General features: G+C 37.7%; 1 protein-coding gene across 4 annotated transcripts in view; it reads left to right on the forward strand.

The window, feature by feature from the left end:
* KMT2E (lysine methyltransferase 2E (inactive)) overlaps positions 1 to 17,850 on the forward strand; it is an 84,256-nt gene extending 66,406 nt beyond the window's left edge. For 3 of the 4 annotated variants that reach the window (XM_070424605.1, XM_070424606.1, XM_070424610.1), the window contains 12 exons: positions 7,311 to 7,475; positions 7,798 to 8,106; positions 10,253 to 10,507; positions 10,672 to 10,816; positions 11,355 to 11,605; positions 11,998 to 12,054; positions 12,196 to 12,759; positions 13,727 to 14,010; positions 14,849 to 14,937; positions 15,046 to 15,171; positions 15,337 to 15,422; positions 16,329 to 17,850. In XM_070424605.1, coding sequence (XP_070280706.1) covers positions 7,311 to 7,475; positions 7,798 to 8,106; positions 10,253 to 10,507; positions 10,672 to 10,816; positions 11,355 to 11,605; positions 11,998 to 12,054; positions 12,196 to 12,759; positions 13,727 to 14,010; positions 14,849 to 14,937; positions 15,046 to 15,171; positions 15,337 to 15,422; positions 16,329 to 17,831 — 3,834 coding nt within the window. In that variant the 3' untranslated portion in view covers positions 17,832 to 17,850. The remainder of the gene's footprint in view (positions 1 to 7,310; positions 7,476 to 7,797; positions 8,107 to 10,252; positions 10,508 to 10,671; positions 10,817 to 11,354; positions 11,606 to 11,997; positions 12,055 to 12,195; positions 12,760 to 13,726; positions 14,011 to 14,848; positions 14,938 to 15,045; positions 15,172 to 15,336; positions 15,423 to 16,328) is intronic. The other variant, XM_070424607.1, reaches the window with a different exon arrangement.
* Positions 17,851 to 18,354: the final 504 nt, after the last annotated feature.

Below are 18,354 nucleotides of genomic sequence, written 5' to 3' on the forward strand. Positions count from 1 at the left end.
ATGAAAGACAATGTCTCTGCCTTCATGGGCATTTACAAAACAATTGCAATGCAGCAAGAAGTGTGGTAAAGGAGCTAGAAATATAGCTTACAGCTGGGGGGATCAGACACTATTTCATGAACTAGGTAGTATTCATGATGGACCTTATGAGTAGGGTATAAAGTGCAGATTAGCTTATAGCTAAATTGTATGGAATTGAATGGATGGTTATTTCTCCAGGGGAAAGAGCCTGGAGGTAGTTATAAATGTGATAAATGGTAAATCATATTTAGGTACTAGAGGCCTGGTGCATGACATTCATGGGGTGGGGTGGGGGTATCCCTCTCGCAGTCCGGGACCCTTCGGGAGGTGTCCGACTGCCCGCTTAAGACATCCCGCAAGGGGTCTTTAGAGCTGCCACGGAAGCACAAGAGGCTCCCACCACCACCCTTGCGCTCACCAGCCATGAGCCCAGCTTCTGGCTGAGTGGCGCTCCCCCTGGTGGTCAGTGTGCGTCAGTAACGGGTCTTTCCGATGTTCGGTCGATTTGCATATTAGCCTTTTATTACGTAGGATTATAGGCTGATTATTTTGGGGGAAAGGGAGATAAGGTTGGTTGGTTGATGATTTCAAGAAAGTTTATTGAAATCTTACTATGTGGCCCAAGTAGAAAGCTGTTCTCAATTATTAACATTTTCCCTTTTCCTCCATTATATTTTGTCTCTCCCCTCCTCCCCCAAAGTTGTTACCTGCTTATAAAATCAAACTTATGGCTAAATGGTATGTAACTGAATAAATGTATTGGACATTTCCTTTTTAGCTCATGAGAAGTACTTCTTGGGCAGTAGGTTGGGATCGATTTGGGAGATTCTTACAGTCACCCCAGTTAAGTTATGGCAATTGAAACATTAGTAGGCTGTTTATACTCACCTGAGTCCATTGAAGTATAGCTATAAGCTAATCTGCACTGTATACCCTAGCTCCTTCTTTATAGTATTTTTAATATATTAAATGCTAAATAGTAGGTTGTATATAAAATTGCCATCTGTGTAGGTAAAAAATGGTCAAATCAGTAATTTCACATGGTTCAAGCTATACTTCAAAAGGATGGGCTCTAGCATATTTGAATTTGGAAACTATGTGGTATTTATCTGAGAGGAGAATATGACTGACTCCTTTTTATATTCCAACTTCATGAACACAGGTGAGTAGATTCCCCCAGGTACACGACAGTTGCTGTGAGGTGAGGTTAGTGGCTATAACCTTGTCAGAGGTAGAGTGTGCCAGAAGGGAATTAGATATTGGGAAGGTCACCTTATTTTGTTGGAATTAACAAGTGAACAATTAAAACACAAAGCCATTGAAAGATTTAAATTAAAAAGGAGGCTTGTCCCCCTCCCCGTTTAAAATTCATGAAAATAACCTTCTTTATAGTATTTTTAATATATTAAATATCTCTAATATGATATCTTTAAATATCTTTAGTATATTAAAATTTCAAAATAATTTCCCATAATCTTATGAAAAGACTATCCTTGGAAATATATAGTCTTAATAATATTTGATGGCCTATTATACTCAGATTTAACTGGAGTCTGTGGAAGATGGTTCAGGATAGAAATTACAGAAACAAAAGGGATATGAAAGGATAGTCACCTAGGTATGAGAGTCTTGAATTGTCAAGCAGCTAGGATAATCTAGAATTATATATCACTAGGATATAAAGTATGAAAGAGCAAGAATTTCTAGTTTTTCATTGTCATAGATCCAGCTCCTGAGGTGGGGAGGGGAAGGCCTGCCTTTTATAAAAGTAGGTGATCAACAGATGAGCCTACTACGTGTTTTATGGCAAGCATTTGAGGAAAGATAATAGGTTCATGAGTATGAACTAAAGGCTTCCTTATAGCTCAAGTTGTGCCCTGAAGACCTTGCCAGGATACAGGATCCCTCATTATTCTTTCAGCCCTCATCCTTCACATAAAAGTATTCCACAGAACTCAGATTTAAGATGTTTTGTGAAGGCCTGGCCAGCGTGGCTCAGTAGTTCAGCATCAACCTATGAACCAGGAAGTCAGGGTTTGATTCCTGGTCAGGGCACATGCCGTGCTGCAAGCTTGATCCCCAGTGTGGGCCGTGCAGGAGGCAGCCAATCAATGATTCTTTCATCATTGATGTTCCTATCTCTGTATCTCTCTCCCATCCTCTCTGTAATCAATAAAAAAAAAAGCTCTGTGGCCACTTGTGTTTAGTAAACCACATACCATGTCCCAAACTTTGAGATTCCCAGTATACATGCTGTGCTTAAAAACTCAATAAATTGTTAGCCGTGGCCCTAAGGCTCGGTTGGAGCATTGTCCCGTACACCCAAAAAGGGTGCGGGTTCAATTCCTGGTCAGGGCACATACCAAGGTGTGGGTTCCATCCCGTCGGGTGTGTGTACAGGAGGCAACCAGTCAATGTTTCTCTGTCATACTGATGTTTCTTTGTCTCCTTTCCTCTCTCTAAAATCAATAAAAACATATCCTCAGGTGAGGATTTGAAAAACAAAACAAAACTGTTAGCATTTCCTAAACTTGTACACCCTTGCAACTTTTTTGTGGTGACATATTGACATCCCAGATTTTTATTCCATGGAATACAGAGAAAACACTATACAGATTCCATGCTGTTACTAATGCCTCTAGAAAGTGACTTAAGAAGATCAGAGATGCAAAAGAAATTTTAATAGTAAAATTAGGGAGAGTAAATTTGTTGCCGGAAAAATTATCTGATGACATACTATCCACCTCACTTTCCTCTCCTTATAGCATGATTAAATTGATGTTGATTACTAATTTTAATTTTCTGAAGTCCTTTTTTCTCTTATCATAGTTTAGGAATTATGTTTCTAAAGAAGAGTAATTAATGATATTGTAGTATTGAAGAGCAAAAGGAAACCTGTTTATTTTTATAGGTTCAAACAGAATAAGGACATTTAGCTTTAGCTGTCCTGTAATAAAGGTTTCTAAAAGTTTGTTTAAATACTTCAAGTTATATGCTTTCAAATAACAGTGACACATGCTTTATATAATGTATACACAATTCTTAGTCACTTAACAAAAAAAAAGAAGACAAAGGTCCTTTTGGAGGATAGGCTGTAGGAAATATGTGAAAATCAAGTAGAAAACAATACATAAGGATAAATGAAATTGTCGTGTGGTAGAGAAGAAATGTGGATAGGATAAGGAAAGTTACTTGAGTAGGGAATTTTTCCCCCCTAAAATATATTTTTATTGATTTCAGAGAGGAAGGGAGAGGGAGAGAGAGACATAGAAACATCAATGATGGGAGAGAATCATTGATTGGTTTCCTCCTGCACACCCCCTACTAGGGATCGAGCCTACGACCTGGCATGTGCCTTGACCAGAAATCGAACCCGTGACCTTTCAGTCTGCAGGCCAATGCTCTATTCACTGAGCCAAACCAGTTAGAGCAGTAAGGAATATTTTAATTTCTCTAAGTCAAAGCTGTAGGGTGGCAGATTGGCTCTACCCTTCCCCTTTCCTTTAAAAGGCAAGATTTTCTTTGTTTTGTTTTTAAGAAAAGCCCCTTCCTACCTGATAGCAAGGTCACAAGTCCCTAGATTAGCAAAAATTAAGTCACAAGTCCCTAGATTAGCAAATTTCCCGCAAAAACTACTATGATGGAGCATCCACAGTTTATAAGCTTATATTTACTCAATTTAAATTACCCAATATCTCTAATTGGGGTAAATAATAACAGTTTACTCAGTGAAGTGCATTTTTTAGTTGCAATATTATATAAAATTTTAATTCATGTTCTTTATTATGTAGCTTTGAACTATATGGACATTAGGTTTCCCACATTTGCTGAATAGGAGGCTTAGACAAGATCTCCTTAGTCTCTTCCAAATATAAAATTATATGATATCAATGTGTTTTTACATTGAAGCATAAAGTTGAAATAAAAATTCTCAAAATTTTCAAGTGATAAAATTCTATGGAGACATTAAGCAGCATTTCTTTTGCTTATGGGAAATGACATACTCTATATTTGCTTTTGTATACCTAGAAACTATATAAAAGCCTAAGCTACTGTTACAACTGGATGACCTGACCACTGGCCAGTAGCTATGACACACACTGACCACCAGGGCAGACGTTCAATGCAGGAGCTCCCCCTGGTGGTCAGTGCGCTCCCACAGCCAACCTCCTGCTGTACCTCCCCCTGGCTGGCTGGTCACCCCGATCGCCAATCAGGCTAAGGGACCCCACCTGTGCATGAATTCGTGCATCAGGCCTCTAGTTCAACGGTCGCCAACCTTTTGGACATCACGTACCACCAGTGGTCCGTGGACCACCGGTTGGCGACCACTGCTCTAGTATGTAATAAAAGCTATCTAGGTAGATCTCATCAGAGATCCCGCATAGTTTAGCTTAGCACCTGACACTCCAGCATTAATAGTGTGACAAGAAATAATGTAATATTCCTGAAAGGCAACCCTTTCTGATTCTAATTATATATCAGTCTATCAATTGTCCAGCTCACAGATTATGACTTTGAGGTTTGGAGAGATATAGGCCTGGAATGAGTCATGGTTATAGAATATACATGTCTTAGTAGTAGCCTTATATGACAAGTATGATCTAAACTATATCAAGCACAGATGTTAAAGTCTATTGACTGTCTGCTGGGTTTCATTATGACTCTGAATTTCTCTAATCCTTTAAACAGCTGTCACTGTTTCAAGCTATACACAAAATTGTTAATTTTTCACATGGCTAGTAAATTTTCATTCTTTAAATACTGCATAGCTGGCTAATGTATCAAAGAATGCATTAGATGCAGTGGTGAATATAAAAGCTGAATGACATGAATTAATTTAAAATAAAAGTAGATCTGTGCTGATTTTTTTCTTATGTAGAATATCAGACACTGTACATTTTCAACATTTGTGTTTTAAGATGAAGCTGGGTTAAAGCTATTAAGATATTTAACAGTTGTAGTAAATGTAGGAGCAGTTATGCTTTATGCAGAATGCCAGTGGTTAATTGTAAAGAGTGAATCAGGAACTAGGAAACTTGGATAATAATTATAGTACTGCCTTTCAGCAAGTCACTTAATATACCTGTGCTTGCATTTCTTTTTCTTTTTAATGTTTTCATTGATTTTTTTAGAGAAAGAGGAAGGGAAAAGGATAGACAGAAATTACGATGAGCGAGAATAGATCGGCTGCCCTCCCGCAAGCCCCTTCTTGGGGATCAAGCCTGAAACCCGGGCATGTGCCCTGACCGGCAAATCGAACCAGGGATCTCTTGGTTCACAGGTCGATGTTCAACCACTGGCCACACCAGCTGGACTGGGCTTAGATTTCTTATGCAGCAAAGCACTAGATTATTTTTTAAGATACTGACCAGCTCAGAAAGATTATTAGTCATCTCTAAATAAAGGATTTTGCTTTGACTATCAAGTAGTTGTATTATTTATAAGGGAGTTGTTTTTAATTCAATGAATTTAGTCTTTACATCAAATAATTTTATCTCTGACCCTCACACCATATCCTAAACAAGTGAATATTGGACTATGTCAAAGAAAACTTCTTTAGGCATAAATTCATATTCATTTTAGAAAACCCTCTATAATCATGATATAGAGTGTATCTTCATTGGGTGCCTGGCTTACGGGTAATTATTTTTAACACAAAACAATCCTTGCTAAGGCAAGTTTAAGTTTGTTTCTTCTCAAAGAACGTACTTTTCCCACATTTATTTTTTTTTAATTTAAATAAACACATTAATAATTATCCTTTCCTTCCCTACCCATCCCTATTGAACAGGTGAAGCAATTATGAAAATTATATTTTTCAGTTGCTCCAGATTTCTAAATTTGGGGTTTTAGAAAAGCCCTGAAATATGGAGACCAAGGGTTTTTTATAGAGAGCCGTAAGATAAAAGGGGGTTGAGTAAAGTGATTTTAAAAGACTAGGGATGAATTATCTAAGGAAAGAATTCAGCTTTAAAACTCCCATTTCTAGTAAAAAGATGCAGATAATGTATCTATGAACAAGTAATCTTACCTTTTTGGACCTGTTTCCTTACCTGTAAAATAAAGAGGTTGAGGATAACACATTTTGTGAGACTGACACGTTCACAGTATGGCAATTTAACCTCTTAGAACCGTCTAAGTATTCCCTGAGAAATTCTGTTGACAAACTACTTTTTTCCTTCCTTTGTTATATTCAGTAAGGGAACAAATACAGGAAAGAGTAGGCAGTAGATTCCAGAGTGTAGGTGTTTGATGCTTGAATCTTTGCTTATTACTGGAACTAAAGTTCCAACTGAAAAGACCATTCAGCCAGACCCCGAGTTTCTGATTTTTCTTTCTTCCCCCAACATCGATGGCAATAGAGAAGGAAACACAAACGGATCTGAGCCTCATGGCCTGGTTCTTTGATTTGGAGAAATGAACAGTTGATGGATGTACTTCCTGTTTCTGGCTGAAAGCTGAAGCATTTGCCAGACCCACTGGCCAAGGCGCTGGGTCTTGGTTTTAATGTTCTCTCACCAAAAAGAATTCATGCTCACAGGAACTATTGCTGTTCCACAGTCCCTGCCTTGAATGTTAGGGTAAGACAGGAAGAGCAGAAGGTAGAGGAATGCCATATAAGAACTATAATGGAGGGCAATGGAGCCAAAGTAGAAATAATTAACACTCATGGAATGCCTACCATTTTCCAAGTACTGCTAAAAACCTTAACAGCTATTTTCTATTTGAAATCAGTAATGATTTGGTGAAGTGTAAGTATTGTAATAAGAGGCACTAAATAAAGGTTAACTAGGGTTGTTAAGTTGTCTAGGGTCACGGAGATAGTAAATGACTGGTAGCGTCATAATTTGAACCCAGGACCACACCACAGGATATCCTGCTATCACATGTCAGTAATATATTCACTCCTTACAGTTATATGAATTTAACCTTTTCATCATAAAACTTTGATTTGTATTTTAAAAGGCTGACTTTTCTATTGAGAAAAAACATTTTGTTAAAGCAAAATATAGTTTATTTTTTGAGCCTTTTGGTTTTGTTTTGCTTTACCCATAATCATCCAAGTGTCCCTTTCATGAAATATATTTGTAATGTCAGGCTTACTGAGATGTTCGGGATTCTGAAAGATCTTGAATGAATATAAATGTGTTCCCCCATTATCTACCATCAGAAGTGTTTTGCTAACAGTATCATAAAATTTTTCTAAATTTGCCATGAACATTTGGACTTTTGAATTTTACTTTAGAGCTGTGATATTTATGTCACTTAAAATTTAAATTTCATAGACAAGAGAAGAAAGGAAAATGGAAGCAATTCTGCAAGCTTTTGCCAGACTGGAAAAAAGAGAGAAAAGAAGAGAACAAGCTTTGGAAAGGATCAGCACAGCCAAAACTGAAGTTAAAACAGAATGTAAAGATACACAGATTGTCAGTGATGCTGAAGTTATTCAGGTATTCTTATTCAGGTCCAGTTATATTTCACCGTTAAACTCTTTACACCCGATTTAATTACATTTATAAAGAATTTTTAATGTCTGATATTAGCCTTTCAATAGCATTTCTCAAATCCTATGAGAATTTAGACTTGAGATAAAGATTCTACTTGTTTTGTTTTTTAGTAAGAAAATTTTAATTATGTCAGTTAGTACATATTGGAATTAATAAAGAAATTTGGGGAAGTTAGCTTCTGAAGTAGATTAGCGCTATTAGATTTCAACTTCTCAACTATGTAAACATAGTATTAAAAGTTCCATTCTGCTGTATTTTGAATTAGGAACAAGTAAAAGAAGAAACTGCTAGCAAGCCAACCCCTGCCAAAGTGAATAGAACTAAACAGAGAAAAAGTTTTTCTCGTAGTAGGACTCACATTGGACAGCAGCGTCGGAGACACAGAACTGTCAGCATGTGTTCAGATATCCAGCCATCTTCTCCTGATTTGGAAGTTACTTCACAACAAAATGATATTGAAAATACTGTACCTGCAGTAGAGCCGGAAACTGAAACTGCACTAACAGAAATAATTACCGAATCTGAAGTTCCAGCACTTAATAAATGTCCTACAAAGTACCCCAAAACAAAGAAGGTATGGCAGTTAATGAATGTAAGAACAGCTTCCTGTCTTCTGTGAAATATACTTATTTTTAAAATTCAGCCTGTAACACCTCATAAGGAACAGAATAAGAGGCATAGTTTTTATACTTTAATTAAAAAAGAATTGCAAGACTATAAAATTAGTCAATTTAAATGTTTATTGTTATGAAAACAGTAACAATTGAGTCTATCAAGACCTACTTTTTTAGTATTGTGATTCAGGATTTCTTTAAATAATTTTGCCTACTCTATGTACTAAGTTTACACTTAAGAAAAATAACTGGTTTTAGATGTTATTCTTTCTTTGGTCTTGTATTTTTTTTTATGAATTCCACATTATAGGCAGATAAGAATTAAATGTGAAGAAATTGTGGATTTCCATAGAATGTGTAAAAATTCATAAGGATAGTTTTAGATCAGTTAATAAAAATCTTTGAAAACCTACCATTGAATTTAATGAAGCAGTATGGGAAACTATTCACTGAGAAAAACCCACCTGAATTAAGAAATAACAGAACATCCTTAATGAAGCTTCTGTTTTTCTCCCACTTTTGTTGTTGTTGTTAATCTTTCCCCGAGGATATTTTTCCCATTGATTTTTAGAGAGCGAGGAAGGGGGTGGGGGGGGGGAGGGAAGGAGGGAGGGAGGGAGGGAGGGAGGGAGGGAGGGAGGAACATCCCACACATGCCCTGACCAGGGCCAGGAATGGAACCTGCAACTGAGGTACATGCCCTTGACCAGAATCGAACTCATGACCCTTGAGTCAGCGCATGGATGCTCTAACCACTGAGTGAAATTGGTTAGGACTTTCCTCCCACTTTTGAATATAGTACACTAGACTGGATGGAGCAGAGATCCTAAAGTAGTAATCTTTAGGCAATTTGGGGAGGGGGTAGATCATAAATGTATCCTTTCATAACTTCTACGTCAAAATACTTTGAAACTTCAGGAGGTCGAGGTTCGATTCCCGGTCAGGGACATTCCCAGATTGGGTGCTGGGTCCCCATTGGGAGGCGTGCAGCAGGCAGCCAATCAGTGACTCTCATTGATGTTTCTGTCTTTCTCCCTCTTCCTTCCTCTCTGAAATCAATAAAAATATATTTTTAAAATGCTTTGAAATTTAATTTATCTTGTCTTTGTTCTTAACACATTCAATAGTTTGCCAGTACTGTGAAACCATGAGAAGTATACTTAGTAAACATCTAGGACTGACCCTGGAGTATACTTTAATGGAGAATCAGAGGGTTAGTTAGAGATAAGATCGAAACACAGTTCTGTTTAATTTGAAATTTGTGAGATCTTGAGCAAACAACCCATTGCCTTAAGAATGAGCAGTTATTTTTGCCCACTTTGGAAGGACAAAAATAATAATCACAACTCTATCTTTGTAATTTTGATTAAAGGGAAAACTCATGTTTAAAAAAGAACCTATTTTCTTGATTACAAATATGACATCATCCCTGATTAGTTACTGAGGCTCAATGCACGAAATTCGTGCAAGGGGCTTGGCCCTCGCAGCCTCGATGGCTTGCCTCGGCCCTAGCAGCCCCGGCTTCATCCGGAAGGTCATTCGGCTATCTGGTCTAATTAGCATATTACACTTTTATTATTATAGATTACTTGACTAAATGATTGCAGTGCTATAAATTTATTTAAATTCCTGGTCAAATGCCAAATCAATAGTGATTGTCAATGCTGACAGTTTTTTTTGTTTTTTTTTTTAATGTACATGCACTGGTCTCATCTGAAGATATTGAACAGTCAGGGTAGAAAAGCACTGCCCCAAATCAGATTTTTCTAACAAAGTAAACATTTTATACCTAGAATAGAAGCAGTAACCTAAATTTATTTAGTGTTTGTGTTTATAAGATGGTGCTGAAGTCTCCTAGATTTTATTATTTTACAAAAGTTATTGTGTTTCTTTACAAAGTATTGTGTAAAAAAATTAGGCATAAAACTAGTGATAACCAAGGAAACGTAGAATGACATTGATTTTGGGGGGGAAATCATATATGAATGTTTGAATTATTTAATTTCTCATTTTAGGTAATACATCAATTATAAATTGGGTCTTAGAATGTTCTATAGGAGAATCTGTAATGGCATATATAGTGATCAAAGTTTTTCTTTTCTCTAGCACTTGGTCAATGAATGGTTAAGTGAGAAGAATGAGAAGACAGGAAAACCTTCAGATAGCCTTTCCGAAAGGCCTCTGCGCATAACCACAGATCCTGAAGTGTTAGCTACACAACTAAATTCTTTGCCAGGTCTCACTTACAGCCCCCATGTGTACTCTACTCCTAAGCACTATATTAGATTCACTTCACCATTCCTTTCAGAAAAAAGGAGGAGAAAAGGACCTACTGAAAACATTTCTGGCTCATGCAAGAAGGTAAACTTTTTCTGGATATAAAAATCTAGGCTGAGCCAAATGTCAATCTCATTGCTTACTACCATTCCTGGTAGTGAAATGCTTTTGGAGTCGGCTCTACATTTATAGGCTACATAAACAGCGACAAACTGATTTCTGTTCATTTATTGTTTGATGTATTTCAGCGATGGTTGAAACAAGCTCTAGAAGAAGAAAACTCAACAATTTTACATAGATTTATTTTACCCTGTCAAGAAAGATCCAGAAGTCCTATAATCAATGGTGAAAATAAAAGTCCTCTACTATTAAATGAAAGCTGTTCCCTTCCAGGTATCATTTTTTTTTTTTGTACTGTTTTAATGTGAAAAATATGGCCAGATGTGTACCACTGTATATAACAAAGTAATATTCTAGTTGTTATGACATGCTTTACAAAAGAAGTACTTTGTTATATATATTTTCTCATTTCTGTCCTCCAACCTTTTGGATGAAGATAGAAATGAAAACCTTAATTTGCAGTGCCATGTTGGTGAGAATGGTTGAATTTTTGGACTAGTTTTGGCTTTTGGGTTGGCTGCTTTTCAAACAGATTCACAAGGGCTCTTACAATTCAGTTAAATTAACATATCTACTTCTAAGATTTCTTCAGAGCCCTAGGTCTGTAAGCCTTTTGGCAAGATAGTGCATGCTAATAGTGAAATTAAGTTCAGTGGGGTGGAGTAGGATGGAGAGAGATTGCTTTATATTAGTAATATGTTTAAAAACTCTGAAATTGTTTGGGGATTAAATTCATTAGTAGTAGTTGATATTTTGAGCTTTGTATCAAATACCAGCAGTAAAATTTCTTATGAATTGTTTCACCCAACAGATTTAACAACACCACTAAAAAAACGAAGACTTTATCAGTTGCTAGATTCTGCTTACTCAGAAACCTCCACTCCTACTCCTTCACCATATGCTACACCAACTCACATAGATATTACTTCTACGGACCCATCATTTGCCACTCCTCCACGAATAAAATCAGATGATGAAGCTTGTAGAAATGGTTATAAGCCCATATACTCACCAGTTACCCCAGTAACTCCTGGCACACCAGGAAATACCATGCACTTTGAGGTGAGAAATTTAAATGCAAAAAAAAACCCCCAAATAAACCTCATGGGGATGGTGTTACTTTAATAGCTTTTCTTTTCCCCCTTTAATAACTGGTTTACTGAGATTAGAAGTTTTTAAGAAACTAAAAAAAATTTTGGAACATGCATTTATATAAATTCGAACTTTTTATTTAAATGAGTATAACCTTCAATTTTATTAGTCATACTAAATGACTATATATCAGATTGACCTTAAAGCAAATGACCTTATATGAGAAATGGAAATAAAACAAAAAAGACAGTTTAAAACCACACTCTATGTAATTAATTTCTCATTTTAAGTTTTCATTTCTATAAATACCATGGATTTAGTTACATATTTTAATTTTCAATTCTAATTATGTTTTTATATAGAATATTTCTTCCCCAGAAAGTTCTCCAGAAATTAAGAGACGCACTTACAGTCAAGAGGTAAGGGATTATTCAACTATTCAAAAAGGTTAAATTGGTGACTTTTTCCTAGTATCATTATTTTGCTTTAACAATTATTAGTAGACTTCAAAATTAGTCTCAAGATGCAGTTGTGTAATTTTGTTTTTATTCTTTAAACAGGGATATGAAAGATCTTCAACCATGTTAACATTGGGGCCTTTTAGAAATTCTAATTTAACTGAACTGGGTCTGCAAGAAATAAAGACTATTGGTTATACCAGCCCTAGGAGTAGGAATGAAGTCAACAGGCAGTGCCCTGGAGAAAAGGACTCTGCCGCAGACCTTCACCTGGGACTCGATGCCGTCGAGCAAACTGCCTTGCATAAAAGCATGGAAACACCTACACATGACAGGACTGATTCTAACAGCCAACTGGAATGTACTCACTCTGGACGAGGCACAATATATTCTTCCTGGGTAAAGAGTCCTGACAGAACAGGTGTTAACTTCTCAGTAAACTCTAACTTGAGGGATCTGACACCCTCGCATCAGTTGGAGGTTGGAGGAGGCTTCCGAATAAGTGAGTCAAAATGCCTGATGCAGGATGATACTAGAGGCATGTTTATGAAAACACCTGTGTTTTGCACTTCAGAAGATGGGCTTGTATCTGGTTTCGGACGGACTATTAATGACAGTTTGATCGACGGAAGTTGCACACCCCAGAATCCACCACAAAAGAAAAAGGTTACAATTTTAAAGATTTATAGACCTTTTAATAGTGTTTTTTTCATACTCCTGAGGGTAATTAGTAGGTATAGTATGTATTATATGTAAGGCATTCATATAGGTATTCAAGTTGAATATTTGATATGTACATTTTCAAACCTTTTGTAAATGCCAGGTTAATTAGAAAATGTTGACGGAGAAGTAAAACACTCTAGTCATATGGAAAATTCTTATAAGAAGCATGGTTTCAGAGATTAAAACCTCGAGATGATTATTTTCACCAAAAGAGTAACTTTTAAAAATGATAACCACTTCCCCAACCAAAAAAACAAAGTTGTATATTTGTTACTACCCTTATTTTATATAGAATTAGTAGCCTTACATAGAAATGCCTCTTTCCTCAGTATTTGTATTTTGCAAAGTATAAGTATTATATAAATAATAAATTATCTGATTTGGCATACATAGCAAGACGATTAGAATGCCTTATTTCAGAGGAATGGGAGAAACTACACTTATTATATTTGTTAATAGGCTTATTGCTTTATAAGTCAAAGAATTTTAGTGATGTGTGCTTTTAATTTTTATAACAGAATCCAGTTGGCAACTTTGTGGGAAGCAATGTAGTATAGTGGAAAGAGCACGGGCTTTCAAGTAAGACCTAGGTTCGAATCCCGGCTCCAACACTCACCAGCTGTGTGACCTTGAGTGAGTGAGTTACTCAATTTCCTCATCTGTAAAATGGGGATGATAATATACCTATTTCATAGGGTTGTTGTGAGGATTAAATGAGATAATGTATGTAAATCATTAAATACAATGCCTACTATATAGTAGGCATTTGGTAATTATTTGTTCAGAATCAAATTATTTTACATAATTTTCCTAATATAAATATAGTAATTCTCTTTAGAAAAAAAAGAATAGATGGACTCTGACATATAAAACAAGAATAAAAGGTTTGCTTTTCCTTACCTTCCTTAAGGTTTCTTTATTAGAGTACCGTAAGAGACAACGTGAAGCGAGGAAAAGTGGCTCTAAAACAGAACACTTCCCACTGGTTAGTGTATCACTTCATGCAAGTGGAAACTTGAGCAACAATGGTGATGGGTGTGGCAACAGGAGTGAAAACGGGGAGTCAGTAGAAAGCACTGCTGGCCTACCTTTAGCAACACCAGCTACAGGTTATAATGCTTCTTCGGAAGAAACCAGCAATAACTGTCCTGTTAAGGAAGTTTCTGCCACCGAGAAGAATGAGCCAGTTCAATGGTAAGCCTGTTTAAAAACCTAATTAGTAACTTTATAACTACAAGTAGTATACCTTATAATGAAAATAGTCTTTGTTATTTGTAAAGTGTTGAAGTCTGCTATCCTGATAAGAACAAGGTTTTGTTAATGAACTGCCTTCATTTTTGTTGTTCTCCCAAGGCTAAGCGATAGAGGTTTGTGGACATAACTTTTGAAAGATCCTCTGTGCTCATGAGTTGTAAAACAGCTATATATTTGCCTGTGTTGTTAAAGGTCCATTGTGGTCACTCCTTGATAGTTTTCACATAAATATTCCTCTCCAAAGAACCTCTATCATAGCCAACATCCTCCAATTTCTTTACCAGTTACCTGGAAAGAATCATCAACTATTCAGTAGGATAAGCAGCTGGAAATAGGATGGGTCTTGGCAAAGGGCAGGAGGCCACATTGACATTGCTCCTTGGTCCCCTTGCCCCAGAGAGCTTCCTGCTAACCTTACAATCCGGACACAAGGTAAATTGTAAAGGGTGTATTTGGTACCATTGGTAATCTGAAGTAACATTCTGAATGTTAATACACGACCCTCCAACCCCCTCATTTTCACCAAGAAACTGCTTAAGACAAAGGAATCGAGTCTAATTGAGTACTTCAGAGAGATGAGGATAAAAAAAAAATCTGTTTTGAAAGCTGTGAGGAAAAGAAAGGGGGGGAAAAAAGCTGTTTCCAAAGCTTAATACCAAAGTGGTTTCCCAAAAGATTAAAGACGTGCTCTGAGAGGACATACTTGACTATTAAGTGACAAAGAAAAGCCTGGCTAGTAGTAGCTTCTTTGAATTGATGATACGATTTTATTTGAAAGGACTGCCTCAACTTCGGTGGAGCAGGTGAGAGAAAGGAGTTACCAGAGAGCTTTACTTCTCAGTGATCACCGAAAAGATAAAGATATTGGTAAGTGAGCTTGTTCCTTTGCCAAAAAGTGGAGTCAGCTAATCACTCTGCACCCTTGTTCTTGCAGTTCTAATGTTCTCTTTGGGTCTGCTTCTGCTTCACCTCTAGGGGGAGAATCACCATGTGTCCCATGTTCACCGAGTCATGTTCCGTCTTCACCTCCATCTCATTCAAATCACATTCCCCAGTTGCAACCCAAGGGCCCAGTCCCTTCTTTCAGTGAACTTGTGGAAGGTCAGTAAGCAGATGACCTATCATACCTTTTTAAATCAGAGAGAAGAGAGCCCTTATAAAAAAAGTTGGTTTCAATAGTGGAATGCACATTACTTTGGAAGGTTAGTAAAAGGCAACATATATAGTGGAATTTTGCACTTACTATATTTTTCTTCTGCATTATAGATCCTGATCCTGAAAATCTAGAACCCATGACTACAAATGAATGTCCATCCCCAGATGCTTGTAAAAGCCCTTCAAAAATGAGCAAGGTAATAATGTTGACCTTCAAACATGGCTGTTCAGAAAAGTGGATGGTAATGTGCACAGAGATTTTTCTGCAGTATCAAATACCAGTTTATGATTTCTGGACACTTTTCCTATAAAAATTTGACCAAACTATCTAATGTGCTAAATACACTACAGTAGCTTACATTTTCTCTAAGAGTTCCACCCCTATTCTATTGGTATCTAGGAAATTCATAGATGTGATAGTCTAATGTGGCAGTAACTTTGGAAACTAAAAATAAAAAGGAGGAATCTGAAATTGACTTCCTTTTTCTTTGTCCTTAAAGAACATCAATATATTATTTAAGTAGCCTTGAACTCAGATTATATTTGAGCAATGTAAAAGGTGTTACAACCACAATGGTTTTGGGGGAGCAACTTTATTTACCCAACCTATTTATTATTAGATTGGGTGTAGAAATTTCAATCATGGAATTGAAACTTGCTAAGTGTTTAGTGTGATTAGAGTTTCATTACTTAGGGCAGTGGTCGGCAAACTGCGGCTCACGAGCCACGTGCGGGCACACACGTACAGTGCGATTGAAACTTCGTGGCCCATGCGCAGAAGTCGGTATTTTGTGGAAGAGCCACACTCGAGGGGCCAAAGAGCCGCATGTGACTTGCGAGCCGCAGTTTGCTGACCACTGACTTAGGAGAAAAGCAGATTAAATTTAAAGATCATTATTTCCTTAACTTGTCTTCAATAAAAGTTAATTGAAGGGATTCAGTTTAAAATTGAGTCCTCAAACCAATCTTACTCCTTACCTCTTTTTTAAATAGCATTAGATATTTAAGTAGCAATAAATACCAATATAACAAGCCTATATATACGTGTGTGTGTGTTTGTTTCTTAAATTTATAGTTTATATGATTTGTTTTTCTTTTCATAGCCTAACTCACCGGGACCTATAATTCCTGTTCAACAACTCACAAAACCAGATTCCCAATGGGAGGCAACAGGTATTGTGTCAGAAGCTGAGAATGGTGTTCACCTGAAAACAGAACTCCAACAAAAACAGCTATTAAATAACCCCCAAGCACTTTCAAAGAATCCTCCTCCTCAGCCACTCGTTCGTAACTCATCTGAGCAACTTTCACAAAAGCTGCCTCCTGCACCAGTGAAGTTACACTGTCCTCCATCACCTCACATAGAAAATCCTCCCAAGTCGTCGACGCCGCACACGCCTGTCCAGCATGGCTATCTTTCACCAAAGCCTCCTTCACAGCAGTTAGGGTCTCCCTATAGGCCTCACCACTCACAGTCACCTCAAGTTGGAACACCTCAGCGAGAACCTCAGAGAAACTTTTACCCAGCAGCACAGAACCTTCAGGCCAGTACTCAGCAGGCACCTCCTGGAGCGTTATTTACACAGACACCCTCAGGACAATCTTCGGCAACATACAGTCAGTTTAACCAACAAAGTCTGAACAGTGCGGCACCGCCCCCTCCGCCCCCTCCGCCTCCTTCTTCTTCATCTTATTATCAAAACCAGCAGCCCTCTGCAAACTTTCAAAATTATAATCAGCTTAAAGGTAGTCTTTCCCAACAAACTGTGTTTACATCAGGACCAAATCAAGCACTTCCTGGCACCACAAGCCAGCAAACAGTCCCAGGACACCATGTTACTCCAGGGCATTTTTTGCCTTCTCAGAACCCTACTATTCATCATCCAACTTCTGCTACTGTCGTCCCACCCCCTCCTCCACCACCACCTGCTCCAGGACCACATCTTGTACAACAGCCAAGTTCCCATCAGCAACACTCTGTGGCACATGTAGTAGGACCTGTTCACGCTGTCACCCCCGGGTCACATATTCATGCTCAAACTGTTGGACACCATTTGCCACCACCCCCTCCACCTCCTGCCCCTGCCCCTCATCACCATCCACCGCCCCATCCTTCCACAGGACTCCCAGGTCTACAAGCACAACACCAGCATGTTGTAAATTCAGCACCACCACCACCACCACCTCCACCACCTCCACCTTCCAGTGTTTTGGCTTCTGGGCATCACAACACATCAGCTCAAGCCTTACACCATCCACCTCATCAAGGACCTCCACTTTTTCCTTCAAGTGCTCATCCAGCTGTACCACCATATCCCTCACAAGCTACACATCACACCGCTCTGGGACCGGGAGCCCAACACCAGCCTTCTGGAACAGGGCCACACTGTCCATTACCAGTTGCAGGTCCTCATCTCCAGCCCCAAGGACCAAACAGTATTCCAACACCTGCTTCAGGGTTCTGTCCTCATCCTGGCTCTGTGGCTCTGCCACACGGGGTTCAAGGACCTCAGCAGGCATCTCCAGTGCCTGGACAGATTCCAATTCACAGAGCACAGGTGCCACCAACATTTCAGAACAATTACCATGGTTCAGGGTGGCATTAAAATGGACTCCCAAAACATTTTTTAAAATGTTCTGTAAGATAAACTGTATAATATGTACCTGTTAAGGTACTTTTTAAAGCTTGTACATGAAACTTTGTATTAAAAAACAAACAAAAAAACACCAGTGCTCTTTCATTGTATTGTTCCCACCTTTGCTTTTTAAAAATTCCTTTAAAAATGTGCTATTAAGCCAGTATTAGTTACCTTTACTTTGTAAGTGGAACATTCCAGCTGTTTTTCTGGCAGAATTGATGCTACATGATCTTTAAATTTTATTGTTGCAGTTAAATTCATTTAGTGAATGTTTTCTATATTATTTTATACATAGGCATTACGTACAGAGCTAAGCAATGGCACTATGAGGATTTTATTTTTTTTCTTCCTGTCAGCAGTTCTGTGAGTGCATCTTAGATATAAAAAAATGCAATACAGATTTTTATAGTTTGATGTGGACATGGCTCATTTTGTTTTATGGTTATTTGCAAGCAAAATGTAATTTAATGTATAGATGATTTTTAATGTC

Source organism: Myotis yumanensis, unplaced genomic scaffold (assembly GCF_028538775.1).
Source record: "Myotis yumanensis isolate MYYU_CA2020_CCGP unplaced genomic scaffold, mMyoYum1.0.hap1 SCAF_9, whole genome shotgun sequence".
Classification (NCBI taxonomy): domain Eukaryota; kingdom Metazoa; phylum Chordata; class Mammalia; order Chiroptera; family Vespertilionidae; genus Myotis; species Myotis yumanensis.